The sequence below is a fragment of the Xiphophorus couchianus genome, chromosome 8 (assembly GCF_001444195.1).
Source record: "Xiphophorus couchianus chromosome 8, X_couchianus-1.0, whole genome shotgun sequence".
NCBI lineage: Eukaryota > Metazoa > Chordata > Actinopteri > Cyprinodontiformes > Poeciliidae > Xiphophorus > Xiphophorus couchianus.
Window position 1 is genome coordinate 11,027,112 of NC_040235.1, and position 20,235 is coordinate 11,047,346.

The 20,235-nt window shown below is 37.0% G+C and overlaps 1 protein-coding gene across 1 annotated transcript in view; it reads left to right on the forward strand.

Moving 5' to 3' along the window:
- mmp17a (matrix metallopeptidase 17a) overlaps positions 1–20,235 on the forward strand; it is a 105,686-nt gene that overhangs the window by 56,049 nt on the left and 29,402 nt on the right. Inside the window, exons 5-7 of the mRNA XM_028026244.1 lie at positions 10,515–10,801; positions 18,928–19,104; positions 19,554–19,656. Coding sequence (XP_027882045.1) covers positions 10,515–10,801; positions 18,928–19,104; positions 19,554–19,656 — 567 coding nt within the window. The remainder of the gene's footprint in view (positions 1–10,514; positions 10,802–18,927; positions 19,105–19,553; positions 19,657–20,235) is intronic.

Sequence of the window (20,235 nt, forward strand, 5' to 3'; positions counted from 1 at the left end):
TAGATGTAAGATAGGACAGAAGGAAAGCAAAGTCAAGCGAGATGAGGCAAGAAAGCAGGACATCAAGGCGCTGGAGGATTGAAGAAACAGGTCGATGAGCGGGAACCTTCAGCTGTAGGGGAGGCTGTTGGAGCGAAGCTGGCAGAGTGAGGAGGCTGTCCTGGTTAAAAGCAGAACAAAAACTAAAGTAGAGTTATAGTGGAGATCACCAGTGACGTGCGGTCAGGAAAAGAAAGAAAGAAAATATATAATCATAAAGTAATTTAAATTGTTATATTCATCCGGTGGTTTGTACTAAAAAATATTTATTTTTCATGTAGCTTCACCAATTTCGATTTTTATTTGTTCAAAATCGCTGAATTTTCTTATTTTCCCATTCAAATGCTTGGAAGCGATGCCGGTGAGGCAGCAGCGAGCTCTGCCTCACCTTGGATTGCGCAACCCCTGGCTCTGCGCTGGCTGCTAAGCGGAGAGAGCATGTTGCTGTACGGCGTCAATAAAATGGTTTAAATAAATTTAATATGTGAACTTATTTCCAATAATTTAGCTTATGTATATAATGTACAGTGCTTTTTGTCACCAACTGTGTTTGTGTAACGTGTTTCGTGTAATGAGCGATTATAAACGGCAGAGAACAGGTTCGAGGTGAGGCAGGCAGTTCTCTTGCCTCATGGCAGGGGGCGCTCAAGATCCCAGACGTTCGTCTTGTTCACTCCTCAACTGCCGAGTAAGTGACAGCGAGCTAGGCTAAACGATTCGGGAAGCAAGTCAAGTGCAGCGATAGATTATAATAGAGATAGTGAAACATAACCTGTAAACTGCTGTCAATCTATGCATCTATTTGCAAATCTGATTCTGATGACGTCAGTGCCTCACCAGCTACGAACCTCACCGCACGTCACTGGAGATCACTAATCTGTAGGATGAAAGCTATGTTCTGGGCACATATAAATCGATTACTCAAAAAAATGAGACAATCATTGTACTTTTGTTTAATCACTTTAGAGCAGTGATTCTCAGACTTTTTGAAGGAGAGGGATTATGTAAAGTCAAGTTTTTTGAGCTTTGTGTCATATTATGATGATATTCCCTCGTCAAAAACATTCCTGGACTGTTGCTTTGATTCTTTTATGCATGTTTGGGGAACTCTTTTAATGTTAAATAATGAAGAAGCACTGCTGTGATAATGTTCTGAAGGCAGATTTTCAGAAAGAGCTGGAGCTTCTTAAAGGGACAGAGACCCAATTTCAAGGAGTTAAATTGTGAAGTTAAATGTATTTTTAGTCATGCTTGATATTTACAGTATTCAACTGAAGATAGCATCGTTAGTTGATTGTGCTGGCACTGTATACCTGTAAAATACACACTACTTCCCCTTTAAGACTTGTACCACATCTGTGAATACTAAGGTTTTCAAGTACTGGCATGTTGACAGAAATTTGAAAACATTAAAAAAACAGAAGTTTTTTTCATGACCATAATAAGAGTGAAAAACTGTTTTGTCCAGTCTACATGTGCAGATGAAGAATGCACATGTAGACTAAGTGAAACTAATGTTTCACTTAGAACAGGCCTGTCGAACTCATTTTCATTTTGGGCCATATCTAGATTCTGAAAGTCCTCAAATGCCCTGTTGTGACAAAATGTATTGATAAAACTACCTATGATCAAACTGGCAAAATATGAATAAATAGCTGTCTCTTCATTTGATGAGTACTTCTTAAATTTAAATAAGATATTACTTTAATACATTCAAATTGCAAAGAAAACAGACTTCAACGTTATTAGCTTATCATGCTAGTATTATACACAGAAATTAGAATATCCCTCTGGCTTTCTGATTTGCAACCAGAACATGTATGAATTGGTTTTGCCCAGATCCATGTTCTGACTTCAGCCTGACTTCATTATTGGATATGCAGCAATGACTCTGATAAGAACCAAAGTAGGCACTAAACCAGTATGAAATAGCTCAATAGCTGATGTGTTTGATAGACCACCCCCCGGTAGCTGCAGTGGACATAAATTGAGGAAAATCACCCACTACTGATTCCCAGGGATACACGTCTGTCTCATCCAGCTGGAATCTGTGGAGCCGTGCAAGCGTTTTCAGCAGCTGCTCAGGCTGTGAGAGTGATGAGTTCAGAGGGATGAATCACCTGTCACCAGGGGCCAGGATAGTCATGGCTTATTGAAAACAAATTACCTGGAGACTCTGTCCCTGCAGGCAAGGCCTTGTTGAAATAATCCCGCCACATTTCTGAAGGCTCCCAGTCAGAGGTTCAAACAGATTTTGAGGGCATCATGATGGGAGCCTGTGAGTGTGATCTCAGCTGACCTGGAAAAAGAGGTGGCAACCATCCGGTGCTGCTCGCCGTACTGGATCTCTGAAGTCAGCATCTGCTAGAGGGGACCAGCATGCAGACCGCTGTGAAGAGTTGCTGTTGAATAACTACAACATTTAGCCTTTTTTAATAGCCCACACTCCTCTTCTCTCCATCTTGCTTCTCTCTCAACTGCCAGCCAACTACTGCCAATCTCCTGACCTGACCCCCACAGTTTGGTTCTTTAAAAATGACTTTCTTTTTAGCACATTGGAAGCCACCTCTCTACTTTTTCACCAGTAGACACAGTAGATCCAAAACGGGCATAATTTGCGGATAGCTGAGCTCTAAAGACTGTATGTTGTTATTGTTTTTTTTTTTTAGTATGAAGTGTTACCTTTATTATAAGCATGTGACTTATTAGATGTCAAAAACTTAAAAAAACTTACTTACATGAAATTTTGTAAGAATACTCTCTCCAAAACCCTCATTTCAATGTGAGGGTATTAGTGATTCTATGTGGAAAAATAAATAAATAAAGAAACAAAGTTTTCTTTGCTGCTTTCTGACTATCCTACCACAATTCTTCTGCCATTGGGTGCTGGATTGGGATGTTTTCTTCATACAACCTGCCGTTTATTTATTAATTTTTTTTTCATACAACCTGCCGTTTATTTATTTCTTTATTTATTTATTTATTTTGTCCTTTGATCACTGTCAGTCAATCACAACAAGGCTCTAAAGCCTGAATTGTGTTTTTAGGATACTTGGAACATCTGCCATTCAGCTTATTTCACACCATCTACTTTTTGAGCTTCTCCTCCTAATTACTCTCATTTTACATATACTGTACTACCAGAGCCATTCTTTGACATTCTGACAGGTGTATTTTTTAAAAACACAACCTTTTTAGTGTGATGGCAACCACCAAGCATTGTCTTGGATGCAACAAGGACATACAGTATGTGTGCTTTTCTACAACTGGGAAACTTACAACACAAGAGCCCAGTGTACATCAGCATCTTTGCTTCAAGGTGACTGATCATGGCATAGTACTTTTTGTTGTGAAAAAAAGTGGATTATTTTGTTGGAGTTGCATGCTTAGATTAATTTGATTGCATCCAAATCAGCAGCTGGATGCAACAGCAGTTGAGGTGCTAAGCGCGTGGTGAGCATGACGAGGCTGTAGCTTTAGCATGAGACTAGCTTGTCTAATCCAGCTTCAGATTCTCTGATGACCAGGCAGTATGGCTGTGTGATAGCCCCACCGCCCCGCAACATGCTCCCAACACAAAACTAAATCACCACAACTTCATGACTGAAGTTTTATACATATGTCAAAAAATTGGGGGAACTATCCTGCCATGTGTAATGAAGCCCACTTTTCTCTATATGACCTGAAACAGTCTATGCAGTCTCTAGTGGATGTTTAAGAGCTTGGTGGGGTTTTTTTCTTGAGTGAAGGAAATGTTTTGGCAAACCTTAGAAAGCTGCTTCAGAAAACTACAAGCTCATCCATTCGCAGTTACGATCCAAAAGGACTAAAAGCTATAAAAGAGCTTTCTGGTTGTTTATTCCCCTAATTTTCTTGTAGCATTGTGTTCTTTATAAAACATTTTAAATGTGATTTGAGACTATTTAATTCAACCTAATAATTAATCTCGGCATCCAAAATTATTTTACAACACATGCATTGTCTTTTTTGTAATTTCTTGAGCAACAAAAACTGTTACGATCAAATAGTAGTTGTGATTTATTATATCAAACATTTCCTGAATAGTTTTTTTTTCCTTTACCATGACACTTCCAGATAATGTATGATCAATCTAGAAACTTCACCTCAAAATTAGTTGCTATCTCTTTGAACAATATGTTCATTTAATTGGTTGCTGTTTATTTGATTGATTTGCCAATTAGAAGTAAGGCCTCTGAGATTTCAGTACAGAATGTTTAGATTGTAATGGCTATTTAGGCCTTCCAGAGATTGTACCTTAATGACAGCAATTTTCTGTGGTTTCAACTCAGCAATAAAAGATGTCAATAAGGGGAACCTTTAGCCCTCTGAACCAGATTAGATTAGTTTGTAAAAGGTGCACAAAATGTTCCTCCAAAAGGTAGGAATGGCTGAGACAGAGGACAGGTGATTACACTCATCAGGAGATAAGCTTTTATGACTTCTGACTCCTGAAATTTTAAGTAAAACAAAAACGAACAAAAAAACTGCTAAAAACCTTACTAAAATATCTGTCTACATTAAAATCAGTAGACATGAAGATCTACACTCAAAATTTGTTGCTGTCAAGTTCCTCTTTTGGCTTTTTTCAAAAAGTTATAAACAACTGCAAACTCATTCTGATCACTGGAAACTCTTGCTTGCATATTTCATCTCTTTTCTTGCTCTTACCTTCAGCATTCCCCTCAGGCTTTAACAATACTCCCATCTCTTTCCTCTCGGCCTTGTTCATCTTCCTCCTCTCCTTCCCTCTGTTTGCCTGTTAAGCTCCATAGCAAATGATCCCGAGTCCGTCCCGGACTGCCTGCTCGCAAGTGTCAGGGTGTTCTTTGATGTAAGCACTTCTTTGTGTAGGTATTAAATTTGATTGATGTGGAAGCGTCTGACAGCACACTCTGTTCTCAGATATTTATTTGTAAGTCAATGATGCACACTCTGAAGCTCTTTTGCTGCTAAACAGCCCTCCAGCCACAGAGCAGCTGATGACTCCTGCTTTGTGCTGGAGCCAAAATCTCCAGCGTCTGCATTTTTGACTAAACCGTGCTTGCTAATACCTTTATCGCCATATAAGTTTGCCTAAGTCATGATTAGAATAATATCAAGAAAACAGACTTTAATGCTGCAATTGGAAAGCGATCAGCTTAATCCACAGACTTATTCTTTTAGAGCTGAATAGCAGCTGTCAGTGAAATGCACTTGTGCTGCTGGCTTGACTAGAATTTAAAGCTATTTAGTGATGTGTTTCACACTGTACTGACAAGTGTTTCTGTAAAAACATATCTCTTAATTATTAAATAAACATTTTTCAATCAGCTCTCTAGGAAAGGATTGTTAAATGGGAGTCCGTGTTCAAATGTCTGACTATGACCTTGTCTCTCCTCATGTGGTAAACTGGAGCAGTGGCCAGTGATGATAATAACTCCTCCTTAGGGAAAGCGGATTCTTTGCAGATGGATGTGAGAATTAAAGCAGGGTTTAATTAGCAGCAGCAGCGACAGCAGTTTTGGTGAGTATCGGTGTGGATCTGAGGGCCATCCTTGCAGCCATGTAACACCAGAGATGCAACAAAAAAAAATAAGTAAGCAGACTGCTTAATACCTGAATTATGGTTCTCTTTGTGAGAACTGCATTTTATTTGTGGGATCTGCACACTAAGGCCGAAGCTAATTTGCAGCATGTACATATTAGGAGGTAAGGAGCTACACTGGCTCTGAGGAAATTGAGAATTCCTCTAAACTGTGTATTTTCTTAATTATTAATAATCAGTAAAAGAGAAAAATCCACATGCAGGAATTTTTTTCCTGATCATGTAATTAAAAACTTACAAATCAGTACAATATCCACCCTCTTTAAACGGTTTTTATTCATTCTGATTGATTTATTTCAACACACATTCCAGAAGATGTGAGGAATTTGCAGCAGTTCTCCAAGTTGCATTTGTCTTCTCTTTAACACAGCAGAGCAACAGCAACCACGTTCCAAATCCCATTGCTAGCTAAATAAGTGATGAGGATGTTTTAAATGAGTCATAGCCGATGTAAAATGCAGTGAAATGATTCATTCCTTTAACAGGTTCATTCTAAGATAAACAAGCACTGGCTGATATTAAAACATATTTGATTGTAAAACGATTACACTCTGCTGTCTATCTGAATATGTTTAGCACTCATTTGTGTTTATGTTTTTGTCAAAATAAAAAAGAGATTAAAGCTTATTGACCTTTAATGCACACTTTTTCCGTTTCATAAATATAAAAGAAGGTTCTTAGTTTCTGTCATGGCATGGGGGCTGTGCTATCATTGCTTATTGAGGATAAATCTCTGTTATCCCTTTTCTTTCTTTTTTTTTAGTCTTATTTTAAAAACCTAGAAATGTTGTATGATGATCAGGTATATTTTTCAAATTTTAAAAAAAATTATTAACATAGCCGTACACGCAGGTTAGAAAATTTATTTGTATCAAGTGATTGTTAACAAAAACATTACCTTGAGGAAGAATAAATTCTATTTTAGGCCATATATTTTCCCTGATTTTTATAAAGTCAAAACACAAGTTATTTTTTGTTCATTTTGCACGATACAAAAGGCTTTGTTCCTTCATGATCCAAAGATATTTTCTTTGGTGATGTTGAGCAAAAATATGGGCAGACTTTTTTCTTTTTTCCTCGTTTTTACACAATACATCACAAAAGTGTGGTGAAAATTACAAGAGCAGCAGAGAGGCTTTTATCGTCTTGCTCATATTTTAATAGCAGAGTAGTCTGACAATAACAAGGATGCCAAAACTCTAGCTTACAGAGATTTATCAAATGTAGTTTTGTTCACTGTAACTCTTTTCATTTGATCTCACTATTTTATTTTTGTAAAATGTGCTCTGACTTAACTTTCTTTTGTTTATAGATGTCACAACTGATATCACAATTTGTTTTCTTGACAGAAAAGATAAGATAATATAAGATAAGATATAAGATAAACCAAAATAATCCTGGGTCATTGTCCGTTGGTACGGAGCGGTTTGTTTCTCTACAGCAGTATATTTGGGGGAAAAGAAAAAAAAGACAACTGATACAAAGCACGATGGAGGAGAGCTAAAGATTTGAGTTTAGTTTTGAAGTAAAACACATTTTAGTCTAATAAGAGTTTCTGAATTTACCCCAAAATGCTCTCCCTGGGGCGGAAAATATTGTAAAGTGAAGTGGGATCATATGTCAAACATCTCACTGAAGAAGTTATGACCTAAGGTTTGCACAGCAGGGCAAACATAGCACCGTATATACAGCAGTAGTTTACACATCTATCTCAGTAAATTAGAATATTATTGAAAACTTACATTTTTGAGTAACTCGATTCAATTGGGGGGCTGCTACCTTTAGCGAGAAGGTTGTGGGTTAAAATTCTGGCCTGGGATCTTTAAGAATGGAGTTTGCATGCATTGAACTGTTGCAATCCTCTCACAGTCATAAAACATAACTCTTAGGTAAACTGGTCTCACTAAATGGTCTTTGGGTCTGAGTGATCAGCTCTCTCACAACCCTGCAAGGATAAGCGAGTATTTCAAATAGATAAAAGGATGGAGTTCTATAGATGAAGCATTATGTTAATTAATTACACACAGACTAAGGTTTTAAAGCCTTTATTTGTGTGAATTACTGTGATTTTCTTCTTAAAGCTAATAAAATTGGAACTTAATGTCTTAGAATATGAGAATTAAACAGTACAGAAATGTGGGTTTAGTGAAAAATATGTTTAACTCCTGATTAAAGGTCATTTTCAAAAGATCCTTTGAATCTGAGAAACGACCGTCAGCTGAATGCATATTCCAATTTATATGTTGTGCAGAGCGATTGGTTTCTCTACAGCAGCATATTTGGACTTTTATGCATTCTTCAGTTAGAAACATTTTTGCCTTGTTTTATAAAAAAACAGATGTTTTGACTCAGAGTTGAATTACACTGTGTAAAAAATATTTGTCATTTCAGTGATATAATATGGTTTTTGATATTGTCAGTAAATCTCAGTGGAAACAACCAGAACATAAATGCATAGTATTGTGGGCTTAATTAGAACAAGCTGTTTAATAAACATCAGATCTGACTGCAAATGGTTTCTTGATTAAATGTAATCAATAAGGCAGTTAGAATCAAGGTGTTTGACACACTGGCAAGTTCACACTCTGTAAAGATAATCAAATTTAAAGGAGGCACCATGGGGAAATGACACTTGCTTTAATTTTCATGCAAGTGTTGTCTCTGCATGTGGGCAGAGGCAATTCTGTGAGACTCCTTAGTTCATCTGAGATGCAGCGCAAGAGTGCTCTGACCTTGGCAGTCTTACCTGTAATTGCATTCACACACACAGACACCCGCACACACACCCCCCTGCACACGCCTGCACACACAACATTTAGATGCACATACATGCTTGCATCTGACAAAACCATGCACTCTGCCTCTCCATCTTTCTCTCGCGAATACTCTCTCTCTCGAAAACACACAGACATACACAATCACCCTCCCTCGTCAGTCTGAATTAGGACTAATCAGCAGGTGAATTGTCTGTGGAAGCGCTGATCCATTTGCAGTGACCTTGTCTAACTGTGGTTAGCAGCGACGGTCACACACTCAGGTTGTACTGTATGAATAAATAGACTGTGCAGTCCCATTTAGGTAAACAAATAAAGACAAAAGTTTTGTCTCACTGTACGCTACAAGTTTCCCTCCAAATAAATGGTCCGATTACACTTAGCAGCAAGTCGCTGACTGCATTTGCATGTTAATGGAGAAAACCCAATTTTCAAGCGCCCAGTTCGTTATTGCTTTGAGCTAACATTGCATCCAAACTACCAGCGTCCATCTGTTTTGTGACAACATGTTGATACAGACATGTTTGCTAATTATTGCATTAATTAGCTGCACTAATGAACTCATTTGCATCACTAGATGGATTAAAGACATTCTGGTAGCAGGAGAACAAATGACAGCAGGCAAGTGTGAAGTGAAGCTATGGATATTGGCAAGAATTCCTGAAAACCTCTGAAGGGTTTAAGTAGAACAATCTGGTATGAAATAGTTTTCTTTTCACACCAGATATGTAAACACACTCGTATTATTTTCCAATCTTCTGCAGGGCATCACAAAATTGCTCTTTGAAATTTCCAGTTGAACTTTTTCAGCACTTTCCTGAAGAGTGTCAGGCAATTGTTTTCATCCTCTCTGAGAAAAAACTTTGTAGAACAATCAAAACTGCTAGTTTTTGTGGATGTCCACAAGCTTTTCACAAGTAGAAACTAATATTTTTGCTGATTTTCTTGTGAAAGTAGCTCAAGCTCAATCAAATCAGACGTTCATTACCTACAACGATCAGATCTGATCGTTCAGATCTGATCTACAACGATTTGATCCTTAGTTGAATTTAAGTTTGGACTTTGACTGGACCATTCTAACAACTTCCATATTGTTTAGGGTTAGGGTTGGGGTTAGAATCATCAGCGCAGTCAGACCTCTCCAGTTATTTTCTTTTTGCAAATAAAAAAGAAAATATATACTTATATACTTTTTGGGATAAGCTTGTATATACATAAAAGTAGAGATTTAAATGTGTAAAGAGATAAATTGCCGATATGAGCTCCTTTAGGTGTAAACACCATGACAAGCTACTACTCATTCCACTTATGCTGGTTTAAATAAATGTATGCAGTGGTCAAATCGTACTCAGAAGTTTCATACTTTCATGTGTATGAAGTAAAAAAAAATCCCACCTGGACTACAAATGTAAGCCTCTACAGCAGGTCGTAAGACTCTCTTTGATGTGAGGTTTGGCAACGAATGGCTCAGCTTTCCACATTGATTTATTCAGACCGGGTGTTACTCCCACTATATGACAGGGCCAAAGGAAGTTTAAGACATGGAAATTTCAGTTTATTACATTTCAAACTTAATTACAGTTTGAAATGTGCACAGTCTCTGTCCATCTGACTGTTTATATCTATTTCCCATTTTAAGAGGAAATCCATGTTAAGATTCCATAATGTATTTCTCACCAGAAATGGCATTTTTTATTTCAGTTTACAGTACATGTAATAAACATCTTCCATTCTTGTTAGTTACTTAATTTACTCGAATTTCACTGCATTGTTAAAATATTCTTATCAAATATTGAAAAACATACATGATGATAGTTTTTTTTTTTTAACATGCCGAAACTGGATATATGAAGAAAAGCAAAAGTAACTACATTTTTTAGACGAAATCTGGAGAACATCTGCAGCACAAACACTGCATACTTCTTTACATAATATTAATCTATGCAATTTGTTGATGAATAAAAAGCAAAATTCTTCATTTATTAACCCCCACACCAAAAACAAACGACAAGGTCGTTCTGTGTGTTCTTCAAACGCTGAATAATAATGTCATCTCATCTGTTATTTATCATGCAATCTCTTATTTGCTTTCTTAGAGTGAGAACCTTCCCCAAGGACTCAGCCTTGTTGGGCAGGGACACTGTCCGAGCCCTCATGTACTATGCCCTGAAGGTCTGGAGCGATATCGCACCTCTGAACTTCCACGAGGTGGCCGGCAGCGACGCAGACATTCAGATCGACTTCACTAAAGCAGACCATAATGATGGATACCCCTTCGATGGGCCTGGGGGAACAGTGGCACACGCTTTCTTTCCTGGGGAGAGGTTCACAGCGGGTGATACACACTTTGATGACGACGAGGCCTGGACCTTTAGATCACCAGGTGAGGAATAAAGATTTTGTGTCAGTTTTAAGCACATGTGCGTGAACATAAATGTGTTAGGTTATATGCTGAAGGAAAAATGTGAGTGTAGGAAAAAAGGACATACAGTGGAAATCTGGTAGACATTTGCATGAGCCTATAAAACAAAAATGATAAAAACATTCAGTGTCCAGAAAATCCTAAAGAAAAGTGCAGCTTTTATGTTTGAAACCAAAGCTCTGACTGCACCTGCAAGGCAAGCTGTGCTTTTGTCTTATCTGGTCATGATCCAGATTTTATAATTAGCATTTCATTTGTTTGAAGTAACAGTATAACATTCGATGGCCTGTGTGTGGCAACTAAAGCGGCGCTGATTGTTATCACAAGCTTATTAGGAGACATAAAAGGTATCCTTTTATTTTCCACAGCTGCCAGAAACAAACAACTCACACGTATGCGCCCGCTGATAGCCATTAAATCTGTTTTTAGCAATCAGCATAAGTAATTGAATTTCACTGTCAGCTTTCATCGATTCCAATTTGTTTTGCCGTGGGGTTCTGTTACATTTTGGTCTTTTACCCTAAAATTGTGTGAAGACAGAATGCAACTTACTTTGATGGAATTGTACATTTTACATAGGTGATATTTTTTCTTGTATTATACCAGGAGCAGTTTATGTGTGGTAGAATTTAAAGCAGCATGGTGAACAGTAAGGTCATCTAACAACTTTGCCATTGTGTAGTCTTCAAAAGAAGGACACAGTATAACAGGGAGTAGATTTCCCTCACTTTTTAATACTGTTTCATTCTCTATCCTTTAATTTTGTCATTTAAGCAGATAAGTACTTCACACAATTCTGTGGCACTCATATTTGAACTTAGTATTCCATTATCTGCTGTCTTAGTTCACATCCAATTTTGTCCTCAGCCTGCATCAAGGGAAATACTCAGTAAACTGCAAGACAGCACTTTCTAAATAATCATTACCATACCTGCTACAAAGAAGTATTTCTTCATCCTCCTTCAGAAAATGGTCCTCCAAAGTGGTTAAGTGCTTTGAAAGGCTTATCTTGAAATATAAAGTAATTCTTGTACTTATTTTAGAGCCACATTGTACTAACATTTTCTCGACAAATACTACTCATTGATTTAAGTTTATATGATCATTTCAATGAGGAAACTAACCTGAAAACTTCCCTCTGCACCCGACAACTGGTCACCGAGAGATTTTGCAGACTGCATGGATAGATTTTCTCAGCTTGGACCTCTCCATGTGTGCCCTCAGTTTCTTAACTTGATCTAAGGTCAGTGCATGATGCCTGTAGTCATTCAACTTACATATTGGAAAATGTGGTGGAGAAGCAAATTACAAGAGAGCTGAAACAACTAATTTATCTCACATAAAAAACTACATCTGCTGAATGTTTTAGTTAATAAAAGAAACATAAGACCAACACATTTACAATGCTGCTGTATGGTAAGCATAAGGTTTTTCTGTATAATAATGACATATGCATCACCACTCAGGGTGTCCCTCTACGTGTTTGTATACTTCCTGTGAATCCATTAAAGGAACAGAACAGATAAACCTAAAAAGAGACATAGAGACATGAGAGTGGATGCCTTGCTTTTGAAGTGAATGTTTAGTAATAAAAGGAGACATGCTTATTGTGTCTTACAGCTCAAAGTGTCAGGCTAAAAATGCTTTTAATAAGATCCTTTGAAACATTACACCTCATGCAAGCCACACTGTTTAGCAAAATGCTGCTGACCACAAAACAACTTCTGTGAAGGAACCGGATGTATCTGCTAAATAACTGCACTGAACTCTGTTCTTTGCCAAAGTAGTGTTTTTTTGTTGAAACTAAATACAGTAAAACTTGTTTTAAATTCATTTCATGACCAAATTTACTTTATGATTCTTAGAAAATGATAGGAGGAAAACGAAACAAACAAATTATACGAGAATTGTGTAAATACTACGATACTATGATGAAATCGACCCAATTCCTACTTTGAAGCACTGAAGTATGTTTACTTGTGTTTTCGGGGTGTGTGAGCTTCAAAGGCTCAGGAAGTTTGGCCAGAATTAATGGTATGATGAATGCAACATGTGAATAAACGCTGGAAGAAAATGTGCACTCATCATTTTGGAGGCTTTGTAAATAATGACATGGACATTTCAGCGGGACAATGATCCAAAACACAAGGCCGGTTTAACCTGCTTCTGGCTGCAGCAAACATGTTGAAGGTCCTGCATGGCCATCTTCGTCTCCTCACCTTACTATCATTGATTTAAGAAATATCCTGGAATTAACAGAAACAGGAGGTTTCTAGACCAGAAGAATGTGGAGAATTTTAGTACTTTATGCAAAAATGATTATTCTAACTAAAATAATTGCAAAATGTTTCACCAAAGATTTACATATTCAGCCACATATTCATGAATTACATCCTTAGATGGTTTGTGGTTCTTGGCAGAGCATTGGCAAGACTATCAAATAACCTCTGCAGAGTTTCTCTCTTGTTTACCTCCAGTGCATAATTCGTCCATCTCCCCCTCAGATAAGTGCCACGGATGCACTGGTTTATCTATATGATTCATCAGTCCAAGCCACCCTCTTCCATCAGGCCATGGTCTCACTCTGATGCTTGCATTCCCATTACAGGCGTGAACATCCAGAGAAGCAATAACTACTTTGTGCTATGCATGAAAGTCACTGCATGTTTTCCCATGTGTCTCTGCAATAACTAGTATTAGTTTCCAGCCATACATCTCTCTTCAAATTGAACCACACAGGTCAGGCTTTACTCCCTGTGTGGATCATTAAGTTCCTGTGTGCGTGACCTTAGCCGTAATAACAGACTATCATGGCATCCGTTAGACATCTAGTTTATTGACCAACGCCGCATGTAAAAACCAGTGTAGGAAGTCGTATAAATACAGTACTTCCGTGATGTACAAAGTAGTGTGTAATTCTGACAAAGGGTTTTGTTTCACTTAAACCGCAGCGCTATGTGGGGTTATGGTTCCACAAATTTTGCACCTGTAGACACAGAAATGTGCCTGGTTCTGTTTGTAAGATTTGTTTTATTTATTTATTTTCGAAGGAAGAATTTACTTATAATGTTCATGTAAATGTGCCAGATTTTGCTATAGAGAGAAATTTTCACCAGCAGTCTTTTGTTGGTAGCATTGAACAAGAATAAATATCAAATACCATGGTTGTTAAATGACTAAATACTGGAGAATCAATTAAACAAACAAAAAATAAATAATTAAAGCTACAAGCAGCATTGGAGGCCCTCGCAGCTCAACGCCGCTCCGGCCTCATGGCGACTCCGGGAGCTCCAGAAACACCATCCACTTGCCATCGTCAGCTATCTCGCGCAGTTAGATAAACGATGCACACCAATGTGTTGAGCACTGATGTTGCACAAAGAATCCAGTGCAGATCGGTTGATGTGTCACCTGTTGGAAAAATCTAGGGAGTGCAGTGGAGCCCAATAGCATTAAATAACAATTTAATGCTATTTTGCTCTTTAGAGGTTAGCAAAGGTCAATTATAATTATAAGTGGAAGTTATTCCACTTTGTGGGTGAAGGTTGGTGTGTTTTTGGATATAATAAGGCCTCCAAAAGGTTTGTCAGAAAAAATAATAATAATGTTAAAAATAATAAAAAATGTTTAAAAAATGATGATTCCAAGGGGCCTTCGCAGTGCTTCACTGCTCTGGCTTAGTAAAAATGTGTTCAAAATACAGACAGAGAGCCTAAGTGACTCATTATCTCATCATTTGTATATCATAATATAAGATGCTTCTCCATTTTTTTATATTATCTATGTTTAAGCATAGATAATATAAGCATTTATGACTACAGTCTGGTGTATGTATAACCTCTAACCTCACACATTTTTTGTTCTCGCAAAAGTCAGATCTAAAACCCAGAGCAAAAGTTAATATGATAATAATTCACTTGAGCGCTATTGAGCATGTTTTACAATTTCTTCATTTGATTCAGTTGTACTTGCACATTAGTACTTGCCCGCAGTTTGAAAGAAGCATTTGTACTTACAGGGTTTTATGAACGTGAACAGAACAGAAAAGAGGAGAGGGAATCACATGTGTATGTTTGACCTCTGTCTGTTCATCTTTCCGAATCGTACAATTATCTCGAGCCGTATAGAAAACTAGGACAGAGAAAATATTTTCTGTCTCTGATCTGAAATTTCTCACCAGCAGTGACAAGAGAGCATGCTGTGCTGTTCAAGAGAATAAAACATGTCATTTGGCCTTGTTTGATTTTACTTCTTTCAAGGCTACTTTCCATTCTGTGACAGAAGGTGGAACATTGCTTTGTTAAAGCATATAAGACATTTTCATTCAGATGCTGTATAAGATATGGCTGAATGAAATATGTCCCTGTACTCCAAATAGAGATTCAAAATGAATTCAGATTGCCACCTACAAGTCCTGTTTTCCTCTGTCATAGAGTTCAATACAATACAATACTTTAATGACTTTAATAGGCAGTGGGTTGCTCTTTATTTTATTTTACGGTTTCAGATAAAGGATGCATAAATGTGTGCTACTTTTTTGAAAAACATTAAAAACTATGTTTTCCCACCATTAGTTGATGTTGGAACTTTTACACCAAATCCCAATAAAATGAATTAAAATGTGCAAATGTTTATGTGGTAAATAACAGGTTTCTAACATCTAACTTTTTGGCCTCACATGTAACTTTTTAACCACCAATATTCACAGTGTTTTACTCGGTTTTCTGCTTGATTACTGCTCCTAATGATTCCTTTTAAGCATATTTACAATTTTCGTATTTGTTTTGGTTAGCATTAAGTGCCAAATGTGATAGAGGGGTAAATTTGTACACATTTCACATACTCAGGAGGCCCTGAGCATCCCTGGCATTCCAGTAAAGCCATTTGTCTATTTAGCTAATTTTAAACAATAAACTTTTTCTGTCAGCTGTGTGTTACATGCTTTAGTAGTAACGATAGTCAGAGTTGATTAATATAATGAGAAGAAAGATGGAAACAAAACTACTGAATATCCCACACTTTACATACATAAACTTGGAGCAAAATGGAAAACTAGATAAAGTCAGGCAAGCATAAAGGTGCATCAGTACTGACCTTAATACAAGAGGAAAGTAACTGTCATGACAGCCATGATGGAGTGCTTGTAAGAGCAACTGAAATATTTTAGTTATTAATTGCTACAAGCTAAGGTTTTATTACAAAGATGAGACTGTCCCACATTATTTCTTATTTCTTCCATCTACCCATCAATCCTCCTGGTAATCATGGAAACGATAGCTGCTTTTAACCTACAGCCAAATCTCAGAGAAGTTATCCAAGAATGCAAATTTAGTAGCTCCAAATTGGCATTTATGTTTAGTAACAATGCCTGACTCGGTGCAATGGGGTACAGTGTGTTATTGGCTGATTTCTGCAAATATGTATCAGGAAATTGCAAAACGGCTTCCCAAAATGTAATTGATGCTATTTTGAACAACTGTCATGCATATATTTGTCAACTACATGTTCCACTCGGTCAATAGCTTGATGACAGTTATGCAATTTTTAAGGTGTACCATGATTTACAAGTGAGAATTTGAGAGTCTGACTTATAGTTTGGCTTCACATTTCAGAAGTCTGCCAGAGTTCATCAAACTTTGATTAATATTTCAAACTGTTCATATCTCTAGACACTTTTTTTTCATAAAGTTTTAATGATTCAAGTTTCTTTCAGCAAAGAAATGTCAATATTGGAATTTGAGTTTAACTGAAGATGGGAAGACAATATAGTACCTGTGAGTTGTGCCATGCTTACTGTATGGATTAAACATGAAGCAATAAACAAAACAGTTTTCCTTGGAAATGATTCCCTTCTGTGCAAAAACAGTCCTTTTAAAATGACTGAAAATTAATTATGTACTTCTTAATAGTGAATAGAAAAAAAACTTAAACATTACTGTATAATCTCTAGCAGAGCCACTGCATTATATATCTCTAGTGATGTATAATCACTAGATTATTCAATAATCTCTAGTGATTGATTCATTCATTAATGATTTATTAACATAATCAATCACTGTTTTTCAATTGTGGCTTTATCGGGACCAACTATAGATTTTTTTCAGATGTTCATAAATATATGAAGTGAAATGTATTTTTTACCAACAGCATGACGGAAAAATCATTTTTATTTTCATTCATTTTGTTACTAATGATAAAACATGATGCTGTTTTGCTTGTATGCTTACTTTGTGTCAAAATTAAACTGTGGAATCTATCATTTACATTTTTTATATAGGTATTTTGTCAGCAAAGTTGTTTTGTTGTCTTTTTTCCCTCCTGTTAGTTCAATATAAACTCCAGTCATCTTCTCTACCAACTCTTTCCTACTCAGAGTCTTGGGGGGCCAGCAGGCAATGAGTAAACGAGTTATTGGTTCATCACGGAGCCAATGCATATGAAAAATGGATGTTCATGTTTTTGAAATGGACCTTTTTTCTATGATGCAACAGTGCTAAGAACTGTGGCAATATTCAGTGCTGCTGTTCAGACTGGTTAAGTCTTTTTCATCCTCTACAATTAAAATGACATATTTTCTTCTCAGGCCTTCCTCTCTCCCACAGTCTCTACTTTATATCCACATTTTCTCTCTTCTCCACATAGTACCGTAAATTAGACTTGACTTTTTAGCCTCTGGATATCCCAAACGCTGCAAGCACAAGTGCATCTCTTTTTTTGCCTTTTACTTTCGACAGAGCACGGCACTAAAATGCTCCTAAAGTAAAGCCAAAGAGAGTTTAACAGAATTTGTTCATAACCACCAAGGAGTTCTAAGCTAGCTTGCCTTGACATGCATGCTCTCACATGTTTGCAAATCTTTATCCCACCATCCGTGGTTTTGTCTTGCTTTGCGGAAGCAGACAAACAGTTTTTGGAAGCTTTCCATTTTTTTGGCCTAACATCCATGGAAATGTGCTCTAATGGCCTGCAGCCTCTTTGGGTATCTTTCCACACATAGATTTTGATTGGCAGCCCAGGGGCTCAGGCAGTATTACCAGAGTTATCTCACTGCAGCACATCCCAAACAGCACTCATAGCCACCAGAGCTGCCTTAAAGGTCGGTTAGTTTGCAACCCACAGACATCTGAACACTGGGATAAAAATTCAAACCTACCCTGAGCCGTTTCCACTAAAGAAAATATTAAGAGACATTGTGATATTCATCGAACCTGAGATAAGTCAAAGGTAGCTCCTCAGGGAAGGGTTCTTAAAATCTACAAAGTGAGATGTTTTGGATTTTATTCTTGTCTTATTTGACGGGGATTCTACTGCTACAAATGCAATGAAAATCCTCTGTGTAAAGTTTTACAAACAAAATTATTTCTGTAATTTGATGAAAAGCTGTGTTTTAAAGGATCTTTTTAGTGTAAAACTATTCCTTTCAACTTTATTCAGTCTAACGTTTTTTACATTTTGAACTAGAGATAACCAAAAGAAGTCCAGATTCATTCAAACAGATGAAAACTTTAGCCTTGTTCAGGGCTAGCAGTTGCCCTGGCTGTGATATTATAATAGTCCTCAGAAATCCTAACTTCATTTCGAAGTGGCCGACATGCTCCTAAGCTATTGCTTGTTTCAAGGTTTGTAACCCTAAGAGAAGTTTTTATTAGTCAATTTCTCTATGCGTTAAAATTGACAGATTTAGAACAGTTTCTATTTCCTTAAACTCAACACACATCTACCATACAAACCACAGCTACATGTTTTCTTACATTTCCCATATTAAGAAGGGATTTGGACAAATTTCCTTGTTATATACGAAACCAGATTTTATGGATTATAAATTAAAAGGTAAATCACATTCTGGTCAATTTAAAACTATTGCATGAATTATAAAAAAATAAACAAATATTTTAGATATAAATTGTGGTGACAATTTTTCTAACTAAATTCATATAGTTTTCTTACTGTGAGATTGTGCTTCTCCAAATCAGAAAGTAGTTAATTTTATGTATCCATCTAGGGGTGCCAATACTTTTAAAAGGCACTACATTTATCAAATAACAAAAATAATAATAATTCTCATTGCCTCCATGTGTTTCTTTCAGACTCCCATGGGATGGATCTGTTTGCAGTCGCAGTTCATGAGTTTGGTCATGCCATCGGTCTGGTCCATACCTCAGCTATGGAATCCATCATGAGGCCATACTACCAAGGTCCTGTGGGAGACCCGCTGAAATACGACCTACCCTATGAGGATAAAGTCCGTGTCTGGCAGCTCTATGGTAAAAAGACACCTCCATTCTCTCTGTTTGAGTGTGTGTGTGTGGGGGGTGAAAGGACACTATTGACTCCAGTGGGGGAGGTTATTGATTAATGAGAACATGGATGGAGTTAATTGGAACTCTTTATGGTATATGACCTTATCATACCATTCTCTGCAATAGAGAGAATAATGATCATGAAGGGCTGCATGAAAGGTGGGACAAACTGTTAAAGGACAAGGCTGCAAGAATGGATGATTTCTTTTAAATGAGGGAAATTAAAGATAAACACAAGCATAACGACAAGAATGACAAATATTGTTGCCTCAAATTGATTGGAAAAGATAAAAAAAAAAAAACATCTGTCCTATTGTTGCCATTTTATTTATATCCAATGAATCGACCAGACATTTCTTTATGTTTTAACAGCTGTCTTGTCTCTCTCTGGAATAATCATCTGAAATTTGCAGGTGTCAGAGACTCGGTGTCTCACACGAATCAGCCAGGCAGCCCGTCTCAAACCCCTGAGCCTCCTGTCCTCCTCGACCTTCCTGAAAACAGATCCACGCTCCTGTAAGTAAGAGAAACACCTAGGAAACATTATATGATCTATGCTAATGTCTTCAGCTTTCATATGTTCCTATTATTCTCAACACAAACAAATTGATGAATCAGTATCGGGGAACGTTTTACAAGCGGTTCAGTTTAGATAATGATATAAATGGTGCAGAAAGTATGACTATATGTGCCTGACAAGTAAAGCCAAACAGTCCAGTTAAAATATATGTTCATACTGAAATTTATTTTATTGCGATTGCATGTGATAAACATCAGCAAAGAAGATTATGAAAAGAAGATAATTACAAATGAAAAAACAAATCTGAAAAGTGTGGTGGGTAGCGAGGTGACACAGTTGGTAGCAGTTAGAAGCTACCAACTGAACTGGTGGTTCAGTTTGTCTTTCTTTTTACTTCCTCTTTACTCTCTTCTATATGGGTGTGAGAGAAACAAATAAAAATGGTATTTTTCTTTTTTAGATTTTTGTTTGTAAAATTAGTCGGACCCCTCAATTTCACTACTTTGTGTTGATATCTCATACAGTTCCAATAAGATACACTGAAGTTTTTGGTTATGAAAAAGATGAAAAGGTAT